The 21,382-nt window shown below is 40.1% G+C and overlaps 2 protein-coding genes across 4 annotated transcripts; one reads left to right on the forward strand and one right to left on the reverse strand.

Moving 5' to 3' along the window:
- The first annotated feature begins 741 nt into the window (after positions 1-741).
- On the forward strand, positions 742-11,803 carry si:dkey-262k9.2 (uncharacterized). 3 transcript variants are annotated; one of them, XM_035954186.2, is made up of 8 exons: positions 742-838; positions 6,435-6,495; positions 6,921-6,956; positions 7,794-7,823; positions 8,474-8,545; positions 8,664-8,732; positions 8,930-8,972; positions 10,228-11,803. In XM_035954186.2, the coding sequence occupies exons 2-8, from the start codon at positions 6,444-6,446 to the stop codon at positions 10,271-10,273; spliced, it is 348 nt and encodes a 115-aa protein (XP_035810079.1). In that variant the 5' UTR covers positions 742-838; positions 6,435-6,443; the 3' UTR covers positions 10,274-11,803. The 3 variants fall into 3 exon arrangements, with proteins under 3 accessions (XP_035810079.1, XP_035810080.1, XP_035810078.1); XM_035954187.2 differs by lacking the exon at positions 742-838 and adding an exon at positions 1,764-1,902; XM_035954185.2 differs by lacking the exon at positions 742-838 and adding an exon at positions 2,919-2,965.
- A 1,172-nt stretch (positions 11,804-12,975) lies between these two features.
- fxyd5 (FXYD domain containing ion transport regulator 5) lies at positions 12,976-20,693 on the reverse strand. Its single transcript, XM_023283135.3, has 10 exons — positions 20,426-20,693; positions 19,029-19,071; positions 17,293-17,370; positions 16,767-16,901; positions 16,629-16,679; positions 16,075-16,149; positions 15,632-15,661; positions 15,478-15,552; positions 13,829-13,874; positions 12,976-13,508 (listed from the first exon to the last, which is right to left on the reverse strand). Exons 1-10 carry the CDS (start codon positions 20,480-20,482, stop codon positions 13,484-13,486), a joined length of 615 nt encoding a protein of 204 aa, XP_023138903.1. The 5' UTR covers positions 20,483-20,693; the 3' UTR covers positions 12,976-13,483.
- Between the last annotated feature and the right edge of the window lie 689 nt (positions 20,694-21,382).

Raw genomic sequence — 21,382 nt, forward strand, 5'->3', positions numbered from 1 at the left:
GACAGCAGTGTGGGTAGGGAAGTGAGGGGTAATGGGGTAATAGTTTGTCCCCCAGGAAGACACATCATGAAGGAGGCTGTGGTCGCAGCCAGTCTGAGTACAGAATGAAGCGAGGACTGTGACTGTAGCAGGCCGCACAGACGTTACACTGAGGACATGAGAAGAGTGATCGCTGGCGATTCCCACGGACAACGGCAGGTGGATTGTCTTGGACTGGTTAGCAGAGATGAAGATGTGCTGCTTGAAGCTACGCTCCAAAACCTCCACAGTAACTGCAGTCCAAACATCAGCGGCCGTTATAGTTAATTGATGACTAACATTTGCTGTAGGGCCATTAAAGGGAGGAAACATCATCAGAAACCTCCTACCAGGACTGGCTGCAGACAGGCCTGCAAGGAAGAACGTAAAATTGAGTTACGCTTTTTATTCAATATAAAACATTTGAATATGCTCCCACATCACAACTGCAGGAAATGTGCATATATAGTGAACGCTAACATGATTAACAAACAAAGATGAACTACCCTGACAGCAGCAGATGATTTTATAACAGCAAAACAACACACTGGCACTAAAGTGATTACAGTACAGCTATTCACTGAGAGCAGCGAGTGAGTTTCACAATATGCACAGCAAGTGTACTTGCAGAACAGATAAAAACGGGTGGTGTCATATTTCAACAGGCTCAACAGCCAATGACAAACTGAGTCTAGTTTGAGTACACCTGTATTAATGTGCTCACACACAGGCAGTTTCCATGATAACCAGGATCTTGGCGTGGGAGCGACAACATACCAGCAGTGTACAGAAACTACTCTGAACAACAGCTTGTTGAAATGTAAGTTCTTCTTTCAGTCAATACTCTAGATGTGGGTTGCTTGCTTTAAAGTGTTGTTTTCTCTTCTGTTGATTATCTTTAAGTTTGCACTGTACTGCAAAAAGTTGCAAAACTTTCTAAAACAAAGTCAAGGGATAATAATTTAACAAATGCAAACTGATTGCTGGTGCACGAGTTAACGCATGCAAGAGACAGCTGAAGACTGAACTCTCAGTTCCCTTCACCAGAGCACAGATTACTATCTTTAGTTGTTTTAAGGGGTGAGACATAGCTGCATGTCAGTCACTCAAAACTAGACAAACAGAACTGCTGAAGGTAGAGACACTAATGCAAGCGTGTCCAACCTGAGTGCAAAAAGGACTAACGTGGAAAAGCTAGTCAGGTTTTAATCTGGTGTTTGTGCAAATGACCTTTGAATCTAGGTTAACTATTACCCAGCCAATAAACTAAACCACTCACCAAATCCTAAGAGGCACAAGTGGAGCAGCAGCACAAAATGCATTATTGCATTCAAACAAAACAACATCCATGCATGGAACAACAAGATCACTAATGTTTCCCCTGCTATTAATACACTTCAGGCTGTTTGCATGCCTCGGGAAACGCTAAAAAATCTAAATCTTTTGAGGGTAGCGCACACCTGTTTACACACCTGTGGCTAATTTGAACCTGTCAATCAGCTATGTGTCATCATTTGTGGACCAGTTGGGCTGCAGCTGAAGTCACCTGCACTGTGAAACAAGTCAGATACCTCATGTTGCAACTTGTGGGTCCAGTTCACACAATTCTTATGAAATTGTGGCAAGCTATCTTTGTCATATTATCTCGCATCCGAGCACTACCAGGAAACTTGTCTTGACAGCTGTTAGGCACAAACACGGAAGGTGTTTTCCACAGCAGCAAAAAACTAAAGTGTGGGGCCGGGATTGAGGGGCAGTTCAGCGTTAAATGAGGTGGCTGTGAATCCCCTTGTAGTTGAGAAGTAAAGCTGCCCTGAACTTGGCCCACACAGCAGCAGTCGACTTTCCTGTTAACGCTGTGGCTCATCTCGACAGAAAGCAGCGGTGAGTGCTTCACTTTTCAGAGCAGGGGTGAAGAAACAGATGATGTTGTTATAAAGCCTTAATTTCTAGAAAAGGAGCACACATTTTGCAGTAGATCCGACGTCCTCCTGAATTGGTATGTAGTACAAATATTGCAACAGGTGGAATGCAATTCACAACTACTACAAAGGAGCATTTTTCTTTCTGCATGCTTATCTCCTTTTCTTCCTCCATATCTTGATTTGCTTTCAAATATCTCTGCAGTTCTCTGAGTCTGACTCTAAACAACAGCAGTTGTGTTTGTTATACAGTGAAAGTCAATGTCAATAACTTTTTATTTTATCAGTTCAAATGTGCAGGCTGCTTCCTTAAAGAAACAGGTGCTTTCAAAAACCTGGCTTGGCACGCCACACAACATCTCTTATCGCACATCCTGTGTGTCTGGTTGTTAAAACATTCAGACAGTGAGCTGGTGAAGTTCCTTTTTTTGCCTTAAAATCAGTTTACAAATTCTCTTCTCTGCCATTTCTTAATTAAGGCTGCTCGCCTTGGGATTGCAAGAGGTGGAGCAGAGGCACCAAATCTTTTCGCCAAAACATGTGTTTCTTTCAGGAAGCCGCATTTTCAGACAGATTGGATTTTGAAAACCCTCGATGTGACTGGGATAGGTCTAGTGATAGTGTTGTTAACAAAACAAAGAACAACAGCTTTGTCTCCATCTGATAAAAAGTAAACCTGAGGTGTACGTGCCCAGAGTCCTGTTTGTCCTTATTCTGGCTGTTGATGTTTTGGTCAGGTTGGAAATACCTGCATTATGGTGCAACTACAGAATCATATCTTCCTCATTCTTGTGTGTGTGTGTGTGTGTGTGTGTGTGTGTGTGTGTGTGCTAGAGCTTTTATGGTTTTATAGTTTACACACATGCACAGCAAGGAGAGGTGGGGGCAGGCAAATACAGGATATGGGTCTCGGAGACGGTAGTGTGTCATTGTGAGACATACTCTCATATCCTCTTAGTTATACAAACCCTTTTATAGTTGTCATACTCATTGTTGGATGGCTGGTATGCATGACACCAACTGAGGTACTGTGAGTTTTGCTTTATTTTATATTTTTTAATCTTATCATTAGTTTCTTTGTCACTTCGTTTACGGTCCAGTGGGATAGCAGAGTCTGTTATGTTATAGCGAGGAGGGAGGAAAAAAACAAAAAGGTAGGAAATTTGCATCAACCTCACTTAGGTAAACAGCAGCTATAGTGATACCAGAGCTGAGTAAACATTTCAATAAGAATATTTTCTGTCTTCACTGAACCAGAATAAGCATCCACTTTTAGGAAATTGAATGGCAATGAATAACAAATGATCTAAGTGCTTTTTTCCCCCCCTCTTCCTCGCTCTCTCTTTTTCCTTATTGTTGTGCTTTTTAAAGCAGGTTTGTCATAAAGTTTGTCTCTGCTATCCTCACTCAGATCCCTATTTGTATGTGTTTTGAACTCTGGAGGCCGCAGCAATTCGGATATCTTTAGCCATTTGCGATTATTATCGCTGGTGTCAACGTCTTGTCAGTGATGCACAGTGGTTGAGCAGAGCGCTGTTATCTGTGCACGCAGATAAGAAACCGATAGTAGCGGTCTATGCAGTTCTGTAATTCTGTTTATGCACATAAAGCGAACCTCTGTTTGTGCATTTTGTTGATACAGATTGGATTAGAAGAAGTGGAGGGCGCTCATTCAGACTTAGCCCTGGTAAACAAGATTTAGGTGCTCTTAGGTGTGCTAACGTGGCCAGACAGGTATCAGGTTTAGGGTTAATCCTGTCAGTGGAAAACTGCATTTAAGGGAACAAAGGCAAGACATATTCCCCCTCCAGCAACAGTGTAGCATATGCCTGACTTGCAGCACTGCACTGTAGTTTTCCTGATTTGTTGATTTCTTCATTTACTGTCTCTGATCTTTGCATCTCTAGCCAGGAGGCAGCTGGCCTGTCTAGTGTATAAGCAAGCCACTGGTTATTATATGTTGCAAATTGGGTGTGGTATAAAAGAGCGAATTCAGCCGCCATTCAGATGCACGAGAATATATTACCTAATCTGACAAATAATACAGGCGTCAGGAGCCATTCTGATGCAGAGGCAGCGGACTGGGTTGATAAATATTTCCAAATTGGATCAGCTTATTATTTCACCCAAAGCGACTCTGAAAAGCAAATTGGATACAGAAGGGGATTTTATTTGCAGCTTCTTAGGTTGGTTGCGTTTGGAGATTTACTTCAGCTATTCAAGAGGCCAGAACAGCACACACTACACTCCCTCTCCAATCAGCCCCAGTTGTATGATTAACACCACCCCACCCCAATATAATCAACCAGAATAGTTGTTGATGTTCTGCATTTTAGCTGCAGGACAATCTTGCTGAGGGCCGGGTTGTACCCATACCTGTGCAAATGTACATGATGAACATTTGTCTTGCATCATATACTGTATAATAGATTAACTGATGTGCTGTGTTTTTTCAGGGCTGATACCAATAGGAGACCAATAGCCAATATTAGGACTGATGTACATTTTCAGTGAAAAAGAAAATTATAATAGTGTCAGAATTTAGAATAACAACAAACTCCAACACAAAACTTAAATGAAATATATTTTTCAGATGGAGAGATGCAGCTGCATGAGAGTCAAAGTAATGCATTTTTTATAGAATTTTATCGGAAATCTGGAGAAATAAAAGACCAAAGCTGATAATCATTTTTTTAAAAAAGTGAATATCGTATTTGATAATTGCCCAAACCGACGGCTGGTCAGTACCTAGGCTGTGAACTTCAACAATATGGCTTTCAAGTAATATTCTATCACTGCGACAATCATTTTCTGCCTCTTCCTTTGCAGTTCTTAGTTAAACTATACAGTGTTTTCTTCTTAAGGCTGCAAAGAACAGCAGTTTTGGAGAGTCTAAGTCAATCTCTCGCTTTATTCATTATCATTAGGCGTCAAGATTCCTTGTCATCTTGCAATTCTCTTCTTCTCATTGAGTGATAATTTAATTTGGATCATCTGTTGATTTTACATACACAGCTTATTTTTTTTAAAAAGTGTCTAAAAATAATGTTTTTAGCCATCTGGTGTGAACATAATTAGACTACCTCACATCTTTCGAAGATGCTGCAATTATTTAACCACTATGATAAGGGTTAGACCAAGTTATCAGTGATGAAGACCTACAGAAAACAACAGGTGGTTAAAAAAGTATTTCCAAAGCTGAGATGACAGTATATAGAGATTCTTTCATAAAGCTGGTAGAAACCTTATAGCAAGAAGTAAGTGAAGCTGACTACACCCTACATCTTTTTTTTCCACTTTTAGCCACCAAACTTGGCAACTGCAATCTACCCGCCATAGCGACGGGCATATACCACTTCCTTAAACTGTAGGAAACAGTAAGTCACTAAGTGCTCAGAGGGTTGCTTGAGTCCCTCAGAGCGCAAGTTTGAGAGTCTGCACCTTCACAATGCGGTTCACCTCAGTTCTTTCCACATAGTCATTAACCGTGGAGGAAACAAGGACACAATGCGTATGGCAAACAATGAAAAGGCGCTAACATGTGGCATAAAGGTCAACGAGAGAGTTCTCCTCTTTTGTAACGTATCAAACATCGCACGAGTGACTATTGGTTCCTGATTCTATGCCAATTTCAGAGGCTAAATCTGACCAAAGAGGCTTCATCCGGCACTGGAAGAGAGTTCATTCCCATGATTTCCCGTGATTTAAAAATATCAACATCCATATTGTGTTGGAAGCAGCTGGGGCTTTGTTTGACGGGCACGCAAACATCTGCGTTTCACATCTAAGTGGTGGTAATGGAGAGCGGAGGTAGGGTTGTTTTGGGCCCCGTGCCACAAGGAAGTTGTGAGCTTTTTTTTTCCCCTCCAGAATAACAACACACACACACATGAAGAAATCCCAGCTAATGTAAGCGTGTCACTCGGTCTCTGTGATAAGATTAAAGTGACAGATGAGTGTGTTTTCCTGTGAAATTGGGCTCATATTTTTCTCGCTCTCAATTAGCATGACAAGAATATTGCTTAAGAGAATGCAATAAACAATAAAAAAACATCCCACAGATTTATTTAGAGTCCTTTTTTGTTTTTGCCAGTAAAAATCCATCTCTTGCTCAACAACTGGCCCAGGTTTTACGTAGGGAGGGGAAAATGTTGAATAGACACTTGTTGCCAGTTGAGTGTGTCAATTCTCAGAAGTAGCTTTTTTTTCTGCTGAGCATTATGGGAAATACGTTTGTCATATCTGACCCTCTTGCCTCCACCTGTTTCAGATTGCAATCTAGATTTGCGTGCTTGCATTTAAACTAGTTAAAACCAGACTGGTTGGTGTGATGTGATCCTGAAACTACAAGTGCCAGACGAGGCCCCAATAATAGACAGCGTTTCTGCTTTCCATCACAGCCCGTCTTCTAAACCAAAACACCAAGATTTCACACACATCAGTGGAGGAATATTAATAGCAGATATTTTTAAACTTCTTTCTCTCTCCCTGCAGCATTTGAAGATGATGCGATTGCTGTTCCTGTGTCTGCTGCTGCTGCTGCCAGCTGCTTCTGGTACGTTCTCATCTCGGTGACGCTTTCAGGTGATAAACATCTAATCAGGAGCCTGTGCATTCTCTACGCCTGGTGTTTTTTTTTTTCCTCAGCTACATACATATGTGCATGACCATGTGCTGTGTTAGATGGGATTTAATGTATGCATTCACTCCCACCAAAAAGAGAAGTGAAGGAAAGTGTAAGAACAGCATTTAACATGCACAGTGAGACTAGCAGCAGTGCTCCCAAGGCTAAAAGGTGTCAGAAAAGACCAGATGTACTAGAAACAAATGTGGAATTTAACTTACTGTGGGCCAAACAGTCCATGTAGTCATCATTGGAATATTGCAATATTCTGTGTGAATAATAACAGTTTAAAAATTGTATTACTTTCTGCAGGTGTTGTGAATGTATTATAACTTTCTGCTTTTTTGTGTGTGCAGCTGTTTCAGAAGAGAATGAAGGATCAGCTGACAGCGGTATGTACCTTTTGGGTAAAATAAAGAAATGCAGCAGCTCTTTATGAAACTTGTGACTCAACCAGGCCTCAACTGAATTTTTTGCATGACGTCAATTAAGGAGATTACAAGTGTGACACGCAGAACGCATTAGTCTTATTTTAAATAGATTAACTGAGACCACACCCATGCGCTACAACAAAAGACATTTTTTTTGTTAATGTGTTTTGAAAAGAATTATCACGGCGTCAAATTCTGAGGTCATTTTCTTGTTTCTACTTGTCCTATTGTTGTCCGTTCAAGTGTTTAGTTCTTGTTTTGACTTTGGGTTGAGCCTAGCAGGTCTCAGACTGAACTGCTGGATTTCAACGCAAATGGAACATCGTCAAAACATGATGTAGCTTCATAATGCAGTCTGCTTTGTAAAAATAGAACATAATTTGCTCTGTGTTTGATCCTCATCCATCTCCATATGTGTACTCAGTTTTACCAAACAGGAGCTGCATGATTTCATGTGAATGACTCTAATGGTTTTTCTTCCTCATTTGGAGTTTTGTTGTTTACTCCCCGTTTCGGTCATTTGGTTTCTTGTTTGCTGGTTTGTTGTTGTCTACACTGTAGCTTTCTCATGTATGTTTTCTGTGCGTGTGTGCAGTATTGACTCTTTATTTATAGCTTTCATTTTTTTTTTTTTTGCTCTCAGACCTTTTTGGCCCTAAACTGACTTCATAAAACCCTCCCAATCAATAGTGTTGCTAAAAGATTAAAGGGCCCGTCTATATCCTGACTGAGCCTGTTATTATTTGGAAGTTTTTCTCTAATGTCCTCACACGGATCTGATTTCTCCTTATTTCACAGATGTGGATGATGAGGATTTATACCAGAAAGGTGAGTTCATTACTTCAGTTCCCAAGGGTGGATAAGAGGGTTGGGTTGTGCAGTAGCTTTCCAGAGGAGCGTATGCGAAGGTTATGGCTTCTGCAATTATTGTCGGGGTGTACACCCTGTTGTAGTCCAGTGAGACGCTCGAAGGACTGTGGCCCCTGTTGGCTTTTACCTCCCCCCTCCCAACCATTAAGTCCTGAATGGAATCAATTAGCTCTCTGGAGTGGGCCCCGCGGATTCCGCTGAAAGGCCAATGAGCACGTCGACATCTCCACCATCCCGTCGGTCAGCTAATCAGCATTGGCATTCTCATTCTCTCCCCACGCCTCGCTCTGTCACTCCTCATCTTTGCGTTGACGGACATTTGATAGAATAACAGATCTGCTGAGAACTCGGGCCTGCAGCCTGCCCCACTGTTTGCAACGTTTCTGCAAAACTGCTCCCATTCCTCTGATGCCGCAACCTCTCGCTCTCCTTCTAGATATATTTTCAATTCTCTTTTCAAGTGCATTTGAAGTATTTCAAGCACCACACAAGTGCACACAATGATTGTGACGTAAAGGAAGAGTTTGGGGGAGAAAATAAATGCTACGTGGGGTTTTGAAATGTGCTCTGCACCTGAAATCGGTGTAACTTCTTGTCCTCCCTTGCAGCGAAGTCACCTATGGACAACGGGCTTGATCCTGGCACCGCAGATAAAACTAAAGGTGCAGACGACGACCCGGGTGAGAGAAGTACATTGATTCTAATTGATGATGTGAAGTATTGTATTAAAATAACAACTTATCACTGCTTGTTTAATATGGCAACCTATAGTGAACTTTTATATGTTTTGTCTTTTAGATAAATCGACCCTGATCATCATTGTTGTGGCTGCAACAGTCTTGGCTCTTTCAGTCGCAGCAATAGTCAGTAAGTATTAAAAATGTGATGAACTAGTGCCTGTTTCATTCCCATAGCTAACAAATGAAATGCTGTAAAGCCCGTCAGTGCTTGGCCAGAATCACTGTAGTCCCTGTGTGCCTTGTAAAGCTGTTAATACCTAAGCAAATATGAACTTTTCTCTTCTGGAATTTGACCTTTTTCCATTTTTCTTTTTTCACTTGCAGCCATAATGTTAGTAAGACGCCAAACGCACAAGCGGCAGCAAGGGTAAGGTCATATTACTTCACCATCAGAGATGTTATGTGATTGTTGTTTTCTGTGTATCTTTTTCTATCTCCGTCCTTAAGTTCAAGGAGCGAGAAGAGCACATGTTTGTAAGGCCTCTGCGCATACTGTGTCTTGCAAAGAAATTCATGTTTCACTTTACGCGAAGTCAGCCTCCGAGTGACAGAACCAGTCTGGTGGGTAACAGCCTTTTCTGCTGCCTTGTCAATTTGCCCTACTTCATCCAGCTCATCAAATCCCTGAGTAAAAAACACTCACCAGAAATAACACACACAACCAGCATCCACCCATTTGAGCCCGTCTGGACTTGTACAGCAATTAGTATTACAGCTCGAGTCTTTCATCGCCACCAGTGAACACGTCCCACCTATCTGTCTTAGCCATCAAACAATAGCCTTAAGACAGTGCCAATGGGCCTGTATGACCAAACGGGACAAGATCTAACCTGTTCCAAAGCTTACCTCATGAACTGAGGCCTGAAAAGACAACTCTGCTCAGAAATAAGACAACCCCGTAAACACATTCCTGGCCTCATGACAACAATCGGCCAACGGCAATCAGACAGCAGAACAACCTAAACCAGTTATACAGAGAAACACTCTCCTCGCACTTGGCATCCCTTCCACACTTTGTCTGTCTAACCGCAGTTAGCAGCAGGGAGGCTTTCTGCTGAGTAATCAATGTCTTTTGTTCTGGAGGTGCAGTATAACATGACCTGTGGGCTGGGTCAGAAGGGTAACAGAGTTCAAATTAGTCTCTGGAGCTCCTCTCGCAGCGGGAGAGCGAGCATTGAGGAGCAGACACCCAAGTCAATCTGCAAGGGTTAAATTCCTCTGCAGGATTACCGGCTGTCTCCCGGGGCTGCAGTCAGCTCTGGCAGTGTTTGGTGCTGACTGATCGCTCCGTTGAAAAGAGGCTTAATCACACAGCAACCTCTGGCTTGTTGGATCAACAGTGCCTTGCCAGGTTTATAAGTCCCACCTGGGGATGAGCTGTGTTTTTGAGGTGATGCAGTCACCGTGCACCTGTCAAAGCCCCTGCAGCATGAGGCAGACATGCCGTTTCCTGAGTTCTGCCACACAGGGATGTTTTTTTTTATTATTATTATTTATTTTTTTTATTCTGCTAAAAAGCCGAGAAGGAACCTAAAAATATCTTAAAGATGACATGCTTTTGCTATTTGCCCTGTCTCACCTCGTACTCCCCCTCTGTGGCCCTGTCCTTGCTCTCGCTTCAGGATCTACTCCGTGCCGACAGAACAGGACCAGAAAGGGGCCATCTAATTCCTGGAGGAGCAGCAGTGGCACTATAACACACAGGCAAGAGAGGAGCGATGCATCAGGCTATGTTATCTCCACCTCTTTGACTCAGGACAGTTGGACTTCTTTGCACAACAGCCTGCTTCTCACTGCTCACTTCACTCCTACACAACCTCCTATACATGTGTAACTGCAATCCGTGTGTTATTTTTTTCTCCCGTTATATTCTTTTGTGTTTGTTCCCGCTGTTTGTACTCCACATACACACAATTTAGCCTGGGACATTTGGAATACATTCAAACCTTCTAATTGGATTCTATTTGAGGAATCCAAATCAAAGCCTGTGAATATGGCTTGAAGCTTCTTTTGTTAAAAGGGATCATTTAGAACAGCTAGAGCCCCCCCCCCTTTTTTTTAATTCATTTTTTTTTTGTTTGCCGCATGAAACAAGAAATTATTCCCACTAGCTATGCAGAGAAACAGAATTTGATTTGGTGCATGTGGAACAGACCTGTCTCTGTGAAATGATCGTTGAGTTAGACAAATCATGCTAATCCACGCTAAGCCAGCCCAGCGCTCACTTGATTCTCTTATTCACTTGTCTGACATCTTCTGTTCCTGGCCCATTAGGAGTGACAGGCGGCGGCGTAATGGAAAGATTAAAAACCTGTTCCTCCTCTTCTCAACTTCAGTCAAAAAAAGAAAAGTAACAAGTGGAAAGAGCCAATGTGAACATCTTTTTTTTTCTCCCCAAATGCTGCAAATTAATTGACCACCGTGAATGATGAAGTTTTCTTTTCTCCTCCCCCTTCTTTTTTTCTGCTGTTGAAAGGCTTTCACTTTAGTCCTGCAGATTGTAAATAGCTCTCTGAATGCTGTGGAGAATTAGATTAATGCCTCCCACACTGGTGGAGAGACGCTTGGTGTGAGGCGAGGATAAAATCTGATGATTGGGAAAATACCAACAATGCCTTTGTTTCATTCATGTGGAGCATGAAGGCTTCTCCAATTTCATTTAAATGAAATCAATCACACCGTGTGAAGGAAGGCTCTCCATCCAGGAACTTAAGGCACCGGTTGCCTTGTTTTGTTTGTTTGTTGTCAGCGAAGGTTAACAGGGAACAGGACCGTTTGACATGTCGGTTTTTCATTGATAACAGGAATAGTTACATGCAGTTAAACACTGGATTTGTCAAAGCAGGATCTCACTTGCTCTTCCACTAAATTTTGCAGCTAATCTGGCCACTGGGGGGAAGGGCTGAGAGCAAAAGAAAAGGTTGTGTAGTTATGTCTTTATCATTGTATACAGCGACTTACTGGTTTGTGCCGATATGCCATCTTTGAAACAACGCTTCCAAGTTGATGTAACACAGACAAAATTGGTGTATGTGATTGTTTGTGCATTTGTGTTCCTGTCCACATCTGAGCGCTGTGCACACAGTGTGTTATTTCTCAGAAATGTAGCATTGCTCAATAAGCCCTCGATATATATCAGCATTTCAAAGGGAGGACAGTTTGACAAAAAAAAAATTGCAGTACAAAGCATTTCAGTTTATTTTTATATATATATATATATATATATATATATATATATATATATATATATATATATATATATATATATATATATATATATATATATATATATATATATATATATATATATATATATGTATATGTATATGTGTGTGTGTGTGTGTGTGTATATAGTCATATTTACTGATACTCTTTCTCTTGGACAAATAAATCGCAGTGCAACAACATCTGCGTGCAGCAGAGTCTCCTCTTTAAATGCATTTTCCAAAAAGCAAACAGATTTAAGCAGAAATCCAAAGAGGGTATGTGATCCACTCTGTTCCATGCTTGTGACCAAACCGTTACTCCCTTTCTTTTCTTTTATTGTAAAAAAAAGCCTCACTGTTGGGACACTACTTATGCACAAAATGTAACACGTGTAGCTTTTTTAATTCTATCTCATAATGATGAACTGACAGATATGTTGTCTGTTCAGGCTAAATGCATTGTCTGTGCGTGCAACTATTCTGTTCCAGCTTTTTAAATATATAATATATTGTATGAATTACAGATTGAATGAGCTGCATTTGCATTGCATCTCTTGATGGCAAAAAAAATAGTTGGATAAATTGTCTTTTTACGTATTTCTCGTGGGTGGGAGTTGGCTACCAGCCAAAAAACTATTTTATGTAAAATATTTGTATTTTAATGTCATATTACAGCCAAAAATGTTAAATTTGAACTTAATGTTAAATATTTGCAGTCATATATGCACTTTTTCTTTCCGTATTAACTCTGACAGTGGTTTCTTGTCATTTAATAATTTGCAAAGTCTGTAATACACAACCTGATATCTCACCAGGAAACAGTTGCAATGCTGGACTGTATAGCTTGGTTCTGTTTGCACAGCTGCAGCCACTTTGATTTTGCTCTGATAGCAGTTTAAAACAGTGTATACTACTGTATATTGTGTAGCTATGCTGAACTCTGGATTTTGTGTTTATTTTGACATTAAATATGTTATAAAATCTGCTCGGTTCCCTCCCAGTTTGTCGTTTGAATAATTTTTGATGTCATATGGATGCAAAGATAATGTGCCAATGGATGCTGTTTAATCTAGGGCTTTACTCACACACAAGCATAGAGCCACTAAGAGGCTTAGACACACTTACTAAACATCAGTTTTTGTTGAGATTGAAAGTGTAAAAGAGTGAGGAAGAAGAAGGCGATGCAGCCTCGTCTTTATTTTTTATACCTTCACAGAACAGTGAAAAAGGGGCTGCAGGAGATTGTCAAAAATGAGATGCTGTGGGGTTTATTCCTCATAACCTTTAATAATAATCCTAGCTGTGAGACTCTGCCTGCAGCTGTGTTATCAGTTACAAGATACAAAGGTCGTTAGGAGCAAGCCTGCTTCATGGCTGAAGGTGTGATTAAAATATGAATCATCTCTTCATTATTTGCCAAGATAAATAATCACTTTTTGTGCAGGTTTGGCAACTATAGAAATAACATTTGATTTAAACAGGTGATGTTCCACTTTTTTCTTTACCTGTCAGAATGAATCATATTTTCAGTGTTTCTTCATTGTTTTTCTATGACACGGTTGCTAAGCAGCGTACAGCCTGTCAGTCAACATGCACACACACGCTGCCAGGTGTTGAATGGTTTCTTTTTTCTTCTCTTGATGGACTCCTTGGCGCTGGTGCTTTTGTCGCCTTATCCTTGGACCTCTCTATACGATCTGGGAAAAATAAACAGGCGTCAGAGTCGAGTGCTGTGATATTTATTAAATATAAGGCGAGCAAACACTGCTGCTCTGTTGCAGTTTTGCCCAACAAATAGCTTAATCATAATTCTTTTGATCTGTTAATCAGTCAGCATTCTGTTGAGCTGTTGTTTGCCATATATCATCCTGTATCCTGTGATATAAATTATTGAAATCATTCAACTGCAGCCTTCCAACAGCACAGCTTGCTCAGTGGATGACAATAGAGTCAGACTGTTTCTAAAAATTTGAATAGAAGCTAGTATTAAGTAAAGGTTAATGCTGTAAAGACTTACTTTGGGGGCTTCTTTTGACACCTGGGCAGCCTGCAGACTTTACCACCTACAGGTAGAAAAAGATACGATAAAACTTTATTAATCTCAAAGGAAATTCTTGTGTATGTTATTGTTCAGAAAAAACTAAATGACATAACATAAGAAATGCAGCACCTAAAAGGTAGAAAAGCAATAAGATATAAGTACGATACAATGTCGAAATGAATTAAGTAAGCTAAAATAAGACTGGAATAGAACAGTAAAGAGAAACGTTGGTAAATATACTGAGGTAGTAAGTAAAATCAAATATAATAATGTCAAAAATAATCAACAATTGTAAGCCATCACCCTAATATTGATCATTTTTAGTATTAAAGTGTTGTATATAACTGCATAACTCTTATACGGACTGAATTTTTTCGCTTTGGTAACTCAATTAACTTAAGTGCTGATTGAGATTGCACCACCTCGACTAACCACAACAGTAAAACACTGTCTACTCATACAGTAATAACATGACCACTTTAAAGATTTTAGACAAGACAAGATCAAAGTTTATTAATTATCAATTAATTATTGTGTCAGATATTGCTTAGAAAAAGCACAATGGCATAAGAAAAGCAGTGCCTAAAAGGCAGACAAGAAATAAGATATGGTACGATGCAATACTCAGATAACATAAGTAATAGAACAGTAATAAATAATGCTGGCAATGATACTTAAATAATAAGTAATATCAAACACAGCAATGTCAAAAATAATCAGCAATTGTAAGCCATCAAACTAATACTGATATTTTTTGTATTCTAGTGTGTATATAACTGCACAACTCTCATACAAATTAACTACAAAAACTTTAGCATTTTTCATTTAAGTGCTAATTTCAATGCAAGTTTTTTACTTGTAGCTGTAGTTTATCATTGCAGTATTGCTGCTTTAACATTAAATTGATAGATTATGATATATGAGATAAAGTTTTGACATATGATGTATTGTTGTGGATTGCACCACCTCAACTAATCACAACAGTACAACACTATTCACTCATACAGTAATAACACGACCACCTTAAAATTTAAGGTAAGGGAAGGGAAAAAAACACAATGGCATCACATAAGAACTGCAGTGCAATAGAGCAGTAAAATGTAACACTGGCAATTGCACTGAGGTAATAAGTAACATCACACCTAATGATAACATATTGCACCTGAAAGACCAAATATAATAACAATGACCATGGCGCTGAACTAATTTTGTTGCACATTAAATTATTTATTTGTTTATCCAACTGCTCTACGTTCATTAAATTGAACAAACAAGACCAAGATATTGTTCATGACATTGACAGTGTTGCACGTGAAAGTGAAATATTGCACATATAATCAAAATGCTGCAAAAAAAGATGAGATGTTACACATAATAATGAAATATTCCACATGAAATTAAAGTATTACACTTGAAAATATGAAATATTGCAGATTGCATGGAATGAAATGCCACTCATGATATGGAAACTGATGCTGCCCAGGCTGTTGAGAAGTAATGTTGCTAATGATATTATTATGTTTAGATCTAAGTGTTTTTAGCTGTCATAAATAATAATGAGAAGGGTGGATGAATATTACAAGAGATGACAGCGCGCAGAAATCTAATTTTCATCAAATACTTACAGCTAATGACCATTATGCCCATGATGAAGAGCACTGCAGCGATGATCAGTCCAGCGTATCGAAGGGACTCGTAATCTGGACAGCACAAATCAAACAGTCAACCACGAGCAACAAGTAATAGGAACACAGGAAACACTCTGGAAAAGCTTCTTACCATAGATGAAATCCTGGTCGCATTGCTTATCTATAAGAAGCAAAAGTAGAAAGAAAAGTATTGACTCAAGTTTGACTGTTGAACAGAAGAAGCATCTACAGGAACAAAAAAGCGAGAGGATCACTGAGGAACGACTGTCAGAGGCGGCATGACAGATCTACTGGCTCTGCTGACACGCTGTTGATGGTGTATCAAAACCTCTATCTACGGTAAGCCAGCACAGCGTGAGGACACAAATATCTTATCTCGTCTTGCATAAGGTACAATCAAGCATTAATCTGTTGGCAAGAGAGGAAGTGAGGTGCTCTATTCTACCACTCTGTCATGGGTTTTGTTTAGGAAGACAGGGAATTGTGATACTGTCAGTCTGCCGCGAGATCACAATAGAACCGCAACGCCTGTGGCATGTATGGTAGCTATGGAGCAGGAAAAAAGTTAGTTACCACAGGGAGTAGCTTGATTGGTCCTGTGTTTGGTGGTTTTTTCAGTTGTAGATGGGGAGGATGTCACCTTGGATGCTGGAAAAACAGTAACAACATTAGTTATCTTCTTTAAAGAATGTATGTTTGGCCCTCTTTTCATTCTTTATTTAATATTTATATAGTTTATTATTTATAATACACAAGTTTGTAATTCAATGTTTAACTCAATTTTTAATTGAATTTCTGAATATTCCAGTGAAATAGCTCTCAGAGGAAAGTGAGGCTTTTTAAAGTATATCTGCACTCTCTTTGTCTCTATCACCCTCTCTTTCTCCCCAGTGCTGTAAAACGCAGCAGAAATACTCCCGTATATATCTCAACAAGGACGGGGAGTTTAACATTTTCTAATTACCTCATAATTAGTTTCTGCATTTGTGATGGGGAAAGCGTACTCTAAGCTTTTTTCCTGTAGCTGTGAGGGGATGTTATAGTCTGCCGGAGAGCTTCGTAGGTTCATCTACAAGCCAAACCCCACCAGCTGGGTGTTGAGGAAGAAGGTGAAATGAGAGTGTTACCTGGAGTGGATGTGAGATTTGTTTTTGGTTTTGTTGTCCCCTCACTGGGAGCTAAAGGGAAGGACATAGATAGTAGTCACATCAGGTTTAAGTGAGTGAAATCATGGGTGTTTTATACAGCGACACACACCAGACTACCTGCTGAAGTCTTCACTTCTGATGTAGTCTTGTCTGAGCTGTTAATGTTCTGTTTTGTGGTTTGTTCAGCAGCAGGGGAAGTTTCCAGAGAGGAGTCAGCCTCTCTGGTGACTCTGATTTCAGAATTATCTGAAACTGAAAGACGTGACCTTTAGCAATATAAGCAAGCAAGCAAGCAAGCAAGCAAGCAAGCAAGCAAGCAAGCAAGCAAGCAAGCAAGCAAGCAAGCAAGCAAGATAGATAGATAGATAGATAGATAGATAGATAGATAGATAGATAGATAGATAGATAGATAGATAGATAGATAGATAGATAGATAGATAGATAGATAGATAGATAGATAGATAGATAGATAGATAGATAGATAGATAGATAGATAGATAGATAGATAGATAGATAGATAGATAGATAGATAGATAGATAGATAGATAGATAGATAGATAGATAGAGCACTGTGTTCTGTGTTTAGAATTCAGGCTCTTAAGGCTAAGAAGTGGCATTTCTGAGAATAGCCAGAGTACTGTACCATTGAGAATCGTAGTGGCCACGCTGGTGCTCTCAGAACCGTTTTGAAGTGTGGTTGTACTAGCCTGAGCTCTTGATACTGCAAGAGAAAAAAGAGACACTTTAATCACCAAAAAAACACAAGTCAGATGAAACCTCACAGCGAAGGCCTCGGTACAGTCCACTTTATGGCAAGAACAAAGCAGCGTCTTGTTTATGCCAGCGATTTTCCCTAACAATGCTGTGATGTATTCCTGGCAGGGGCCAGACTTCAGAATGTGTCTGACCATGCAGGGGGAGAGAGTATGTCACAGTAATATTGCCGTGAGTGGGGCTGTGAGTGGGGCTGTGAGTGGGGCTGCGAGGCAACCTCTGACTACAACAGAGCCGGATTGTTGTGTGAGACTACAGGACAGAAGGACCGTTGTCCGTTTACTCACTCAGCACCTTCCAATTAGTGCAGCAGCTCCACAAAACCTCCACTTTCCTGAGCTAATGCTATGATTCCAGCCACTTTAATGAACTGATATGAGGGCAGTTGATTAAGAGGGTCATGATTTATAGCTGACTCTAATATTTACCAGTTCTGATGTGTCAGATATATTGTGTGAACATAGAAAAACTCTACTCTGTCTATAATGTAAACCTGATGTTCATAGCTTAAGTTCTAAGATGTTTATTATGAGATCATCTCGACTAAAATAAGGGTGAACTTTTTGCTTGTGGCTCCTAAATAAGATATGTGGTGCATCTTTTCCTGCTTATTACAGTGTAAACACAGAATTATTCTAACTACATTATTACACTCCTGTATATTAAATGACCTTACTGTTAAATGCATATGCCTTTATTTCAAAAAATGTAGCATTTAAAGTGCAAGAATATGTTTCATAATAACAAGGATTACTGCTCAGCCTGTGGGGTAATGTCTTTTGTGGCTCTGGAGAAGTTTTACCAAGTACAGAGACACAGCAGAGAGCTCAAATTCAAGATTTGATTTGGACCAATCCTTTCTAAACTTATTTAATGCCGCTTATTAAATTGCTGTATCTGTTTGAGTTGCTAATTCACAGGCAGCAGCTTGGAGCCACAAAATGCAACTTTTGAAAGCAGAAACTACACATTCTTCCTCTTGTGAATGAAACAGTGAAACAATTAAACACACCTCCACCAATACAGTATGAACTCTCACTTATGGTTGCTAATGTTAGAAAATGTTAAACGATCGTAGATATCGCCGCACATTGAGCCACTTTGTTGAATTTATGGGTCTTCACCACCAGTACTGGCAGCTTGTGCCCCTCATATATTCAAGTCTAATGAGTAACCAAGGGTTTCTTTTAAAGGCAGTTACATAGAAGGTAATTTTAAAAGCACTTACTGCTGTTTTAATATTAATTACAGAACCTTCAAGTACTCCTAGAGCCATATGATGTAAAAAAAACTCATAAAATGAAATATAAAAATAAAATCTAACATTTCCAGGTAAGTGGTGTCTTGCCATGTGTGGTTTGATTTAGAGACATGGGATGGAAGGCTCAAATAATTGTCATTAAGTGGATATTTATATATCTAGATGATTGAAAAAATAATTGAGGGTTGTAAAAATAATGTTTTCAAGCTACATTTTTAGCATTTTAACATATCTTGTTATTGGATTTGTGAGGGAAGTGATTCGCTTGTTCGACAAAGCCACTTTTAAATACGTGACTTCACTGTGAGTCAACTCAGTATCAGTGGAATTTTTTCAGCACTCACCTTTTACCATAACAAACAGGAAAAAGAAGGAGGCCAAATAGATCTGAAAAAAAAAAACAAATAAGAAGAAGAGGTGAAACAAAGATTTAAGATTGTTTCTCAAATATTGCATTAGCAAGCTGTTTGCAGTTTTAATGCAATCTGTTCCGAGATGAATATAACCTCTAATATCTGCTAAGCGATCCGGAGTCTCTCAGATAGCACAGATGACTCTATTAAAGATGACTGATGGTACATACAGTACAGCATGTAGAGCTGGAGCAAGAACAGCGCATCCAAACAAAACGCCTGCTCATTTTTACACAGAAAAACACATTTGAGTTTCTCATTAGTCATGAATGATCATGTAATTGTTGGCCAGAGCATTAGTGATACATTAATGGATCACAAATGGATGACTGAGGCAACACTGAATTGACTCTGGAACATTTTGTGCAGCACAAATCTACCAGACAGGAAGATGCACTCACTGAGGTTAGCACCACATGGCCACTTCTGCTTCCTCCTATAGCAAACGGCAACATCACCCACACTCTTCATGCAGCACGACAGAACCCAGATTCTTACTTCTGGTGCCAAACTTTATAGGAGACGGTATTTTATTTCTCAAAAATGAGTGATTGAGGCCACATATTGTGTATGCAGTCCTCCCACGCATGTCTGTGCTGAACTTTGTGGCACTATAGATCTAACTTCATCATATTTTGTTCGCTGTCACCAATTAGAAAAAGTGGCATTGGAGGATGTGTCAAAACAACTTTTTTTAACATAATGGAAATCCTGTACCGACGAACAGCAATCTCTGAATCAGTGGGAAAAACCAACTTCTTCCTCCCCCTCAACATATTGCTCATAGCTTGAAAAAAAAAACACTATAGAAAAGCAGATGCGGGGAATAAAAACCGCCCCGGTGTTGTGCAATATTACAGCAAATACAGAGCAACAACAACAGGTAGAACAGAGGCAGGTAGGGTGAGGGATGGGAGTCTGGGGCCGGGATTCAGTTTGAATCCAACCCCCAGCAGAAAATGAATCTCGATCTTTGACCTATCCTGGTGGCAGCTCATCCTCCAGGGCTGGGAACAGCGTGACAGGTGAGCGTTTGTGGTCGTTATGAGCTTTGACAGTTCAGATTAGCAGGTCATGCCAATCTTCATTTCACTCCCGAGCATATGTCAAGATGAGGCCTGTTCCCTTTGGGCTGTACAGGCGTCTTTCCCCTTCCCCTAGCCTGACCCGCCTGCCTGTTTGTCACATCCAGCACTCTCCCTCACTCTCCGTTTGTCTGTTCATCCATTTGTCTGTCATCCTCCATCAATCTCCTCTCAGTCGGCGGCGACCAGAACAGCCCTCAGCCCTAGAATATTTAGTCTTTCATCCAGGCTATTATTGCTTACCTTAGTATCCATCCTGCGAGGTGCCCGAGTCCAGAGATTTATCCACAGCCTCATCATCCACAATCCTCTCCTCTGTGTGTCACTGCTGAAAGGCTGATGAAGAAACTGCTAACCAACCACACCCATGTGCTCACCACCACTACTTCCTCATCCAGTTGCCTGAGCTCTGTTTCAGTCTTTCATTCTCTCTCTCGCCCGCTCTTCCTCATGACATGGCCTCCTCCTTCTTGTTCCACCAGTCGTTCACTCTTTCTTCGCCAAGATCTCAGTCTGCCGTCTCTCAGGACGATGGCTTCTCCTCCTCCCTTTTCCATCTTTCCCCATATTTACACATGTTTCTTCAGCATTCAGCTCCATCTGTCATCTGTGTCCCTGTTGCAGACTCACAAACAAAAATGAATGACCTTGTAATGAGAGATTCTAGCTATGTTTACATTCACTCGGATGTGCAGCACACAGGGGGAAATTTCAATTATATGGCTCCCTGTTATTGGTGCAGACTTGTATTAAATATTCTTCCTTGAACACACTGAGAGTGTTATAAAATATGTGTGACTCTCCAGTGCAATCTATTATTCACTTTATATACCAACCTTTTCAAAAGCAAAAGAAGCAATGCTGTGTACAATTTGAATTTTCTATATTTTGTGACAGGTTTTCTTACAAATAGAGTTTATACAAAACCCCATTAAAAAGTCAAAGTTAAAGCACACCTAACTCCATTACACATTACTGTCATCAATCACAATGAACTGAAGATGTAAGAAATTGCCATTGCTAAGCTTTTGAGTAAATGCTTTTTTCACAGATTTTTTTTAGCTTTTGCTTCAAGGCTTTAAGAACTGAGGCTGCTATTGTGACGCAACTTCATTACCAAACCAAGAAGCACAAACTTAAACTGTTACAGCAGACAAAGCTCGTGATTCATCCACGCTGTCTGAGGACAGTCTTTGTCCG

The sequence above is a fragment of the Amphiprion ocellaris genome, chromosome 9, assembly GCF_022539595.1.
Source record: "Amphiprion ocellaris isolate individual 3 ecotype Okinawa chromosome 9, ASM2253959v1, whole genome shotgun sequence".
Classification (NCBI taxonomy): Eukaryota; Metazoa; Chordata; class Actinopteri; family Pomacentridae; genus Amphiprion; species Amphiprion ocellaris.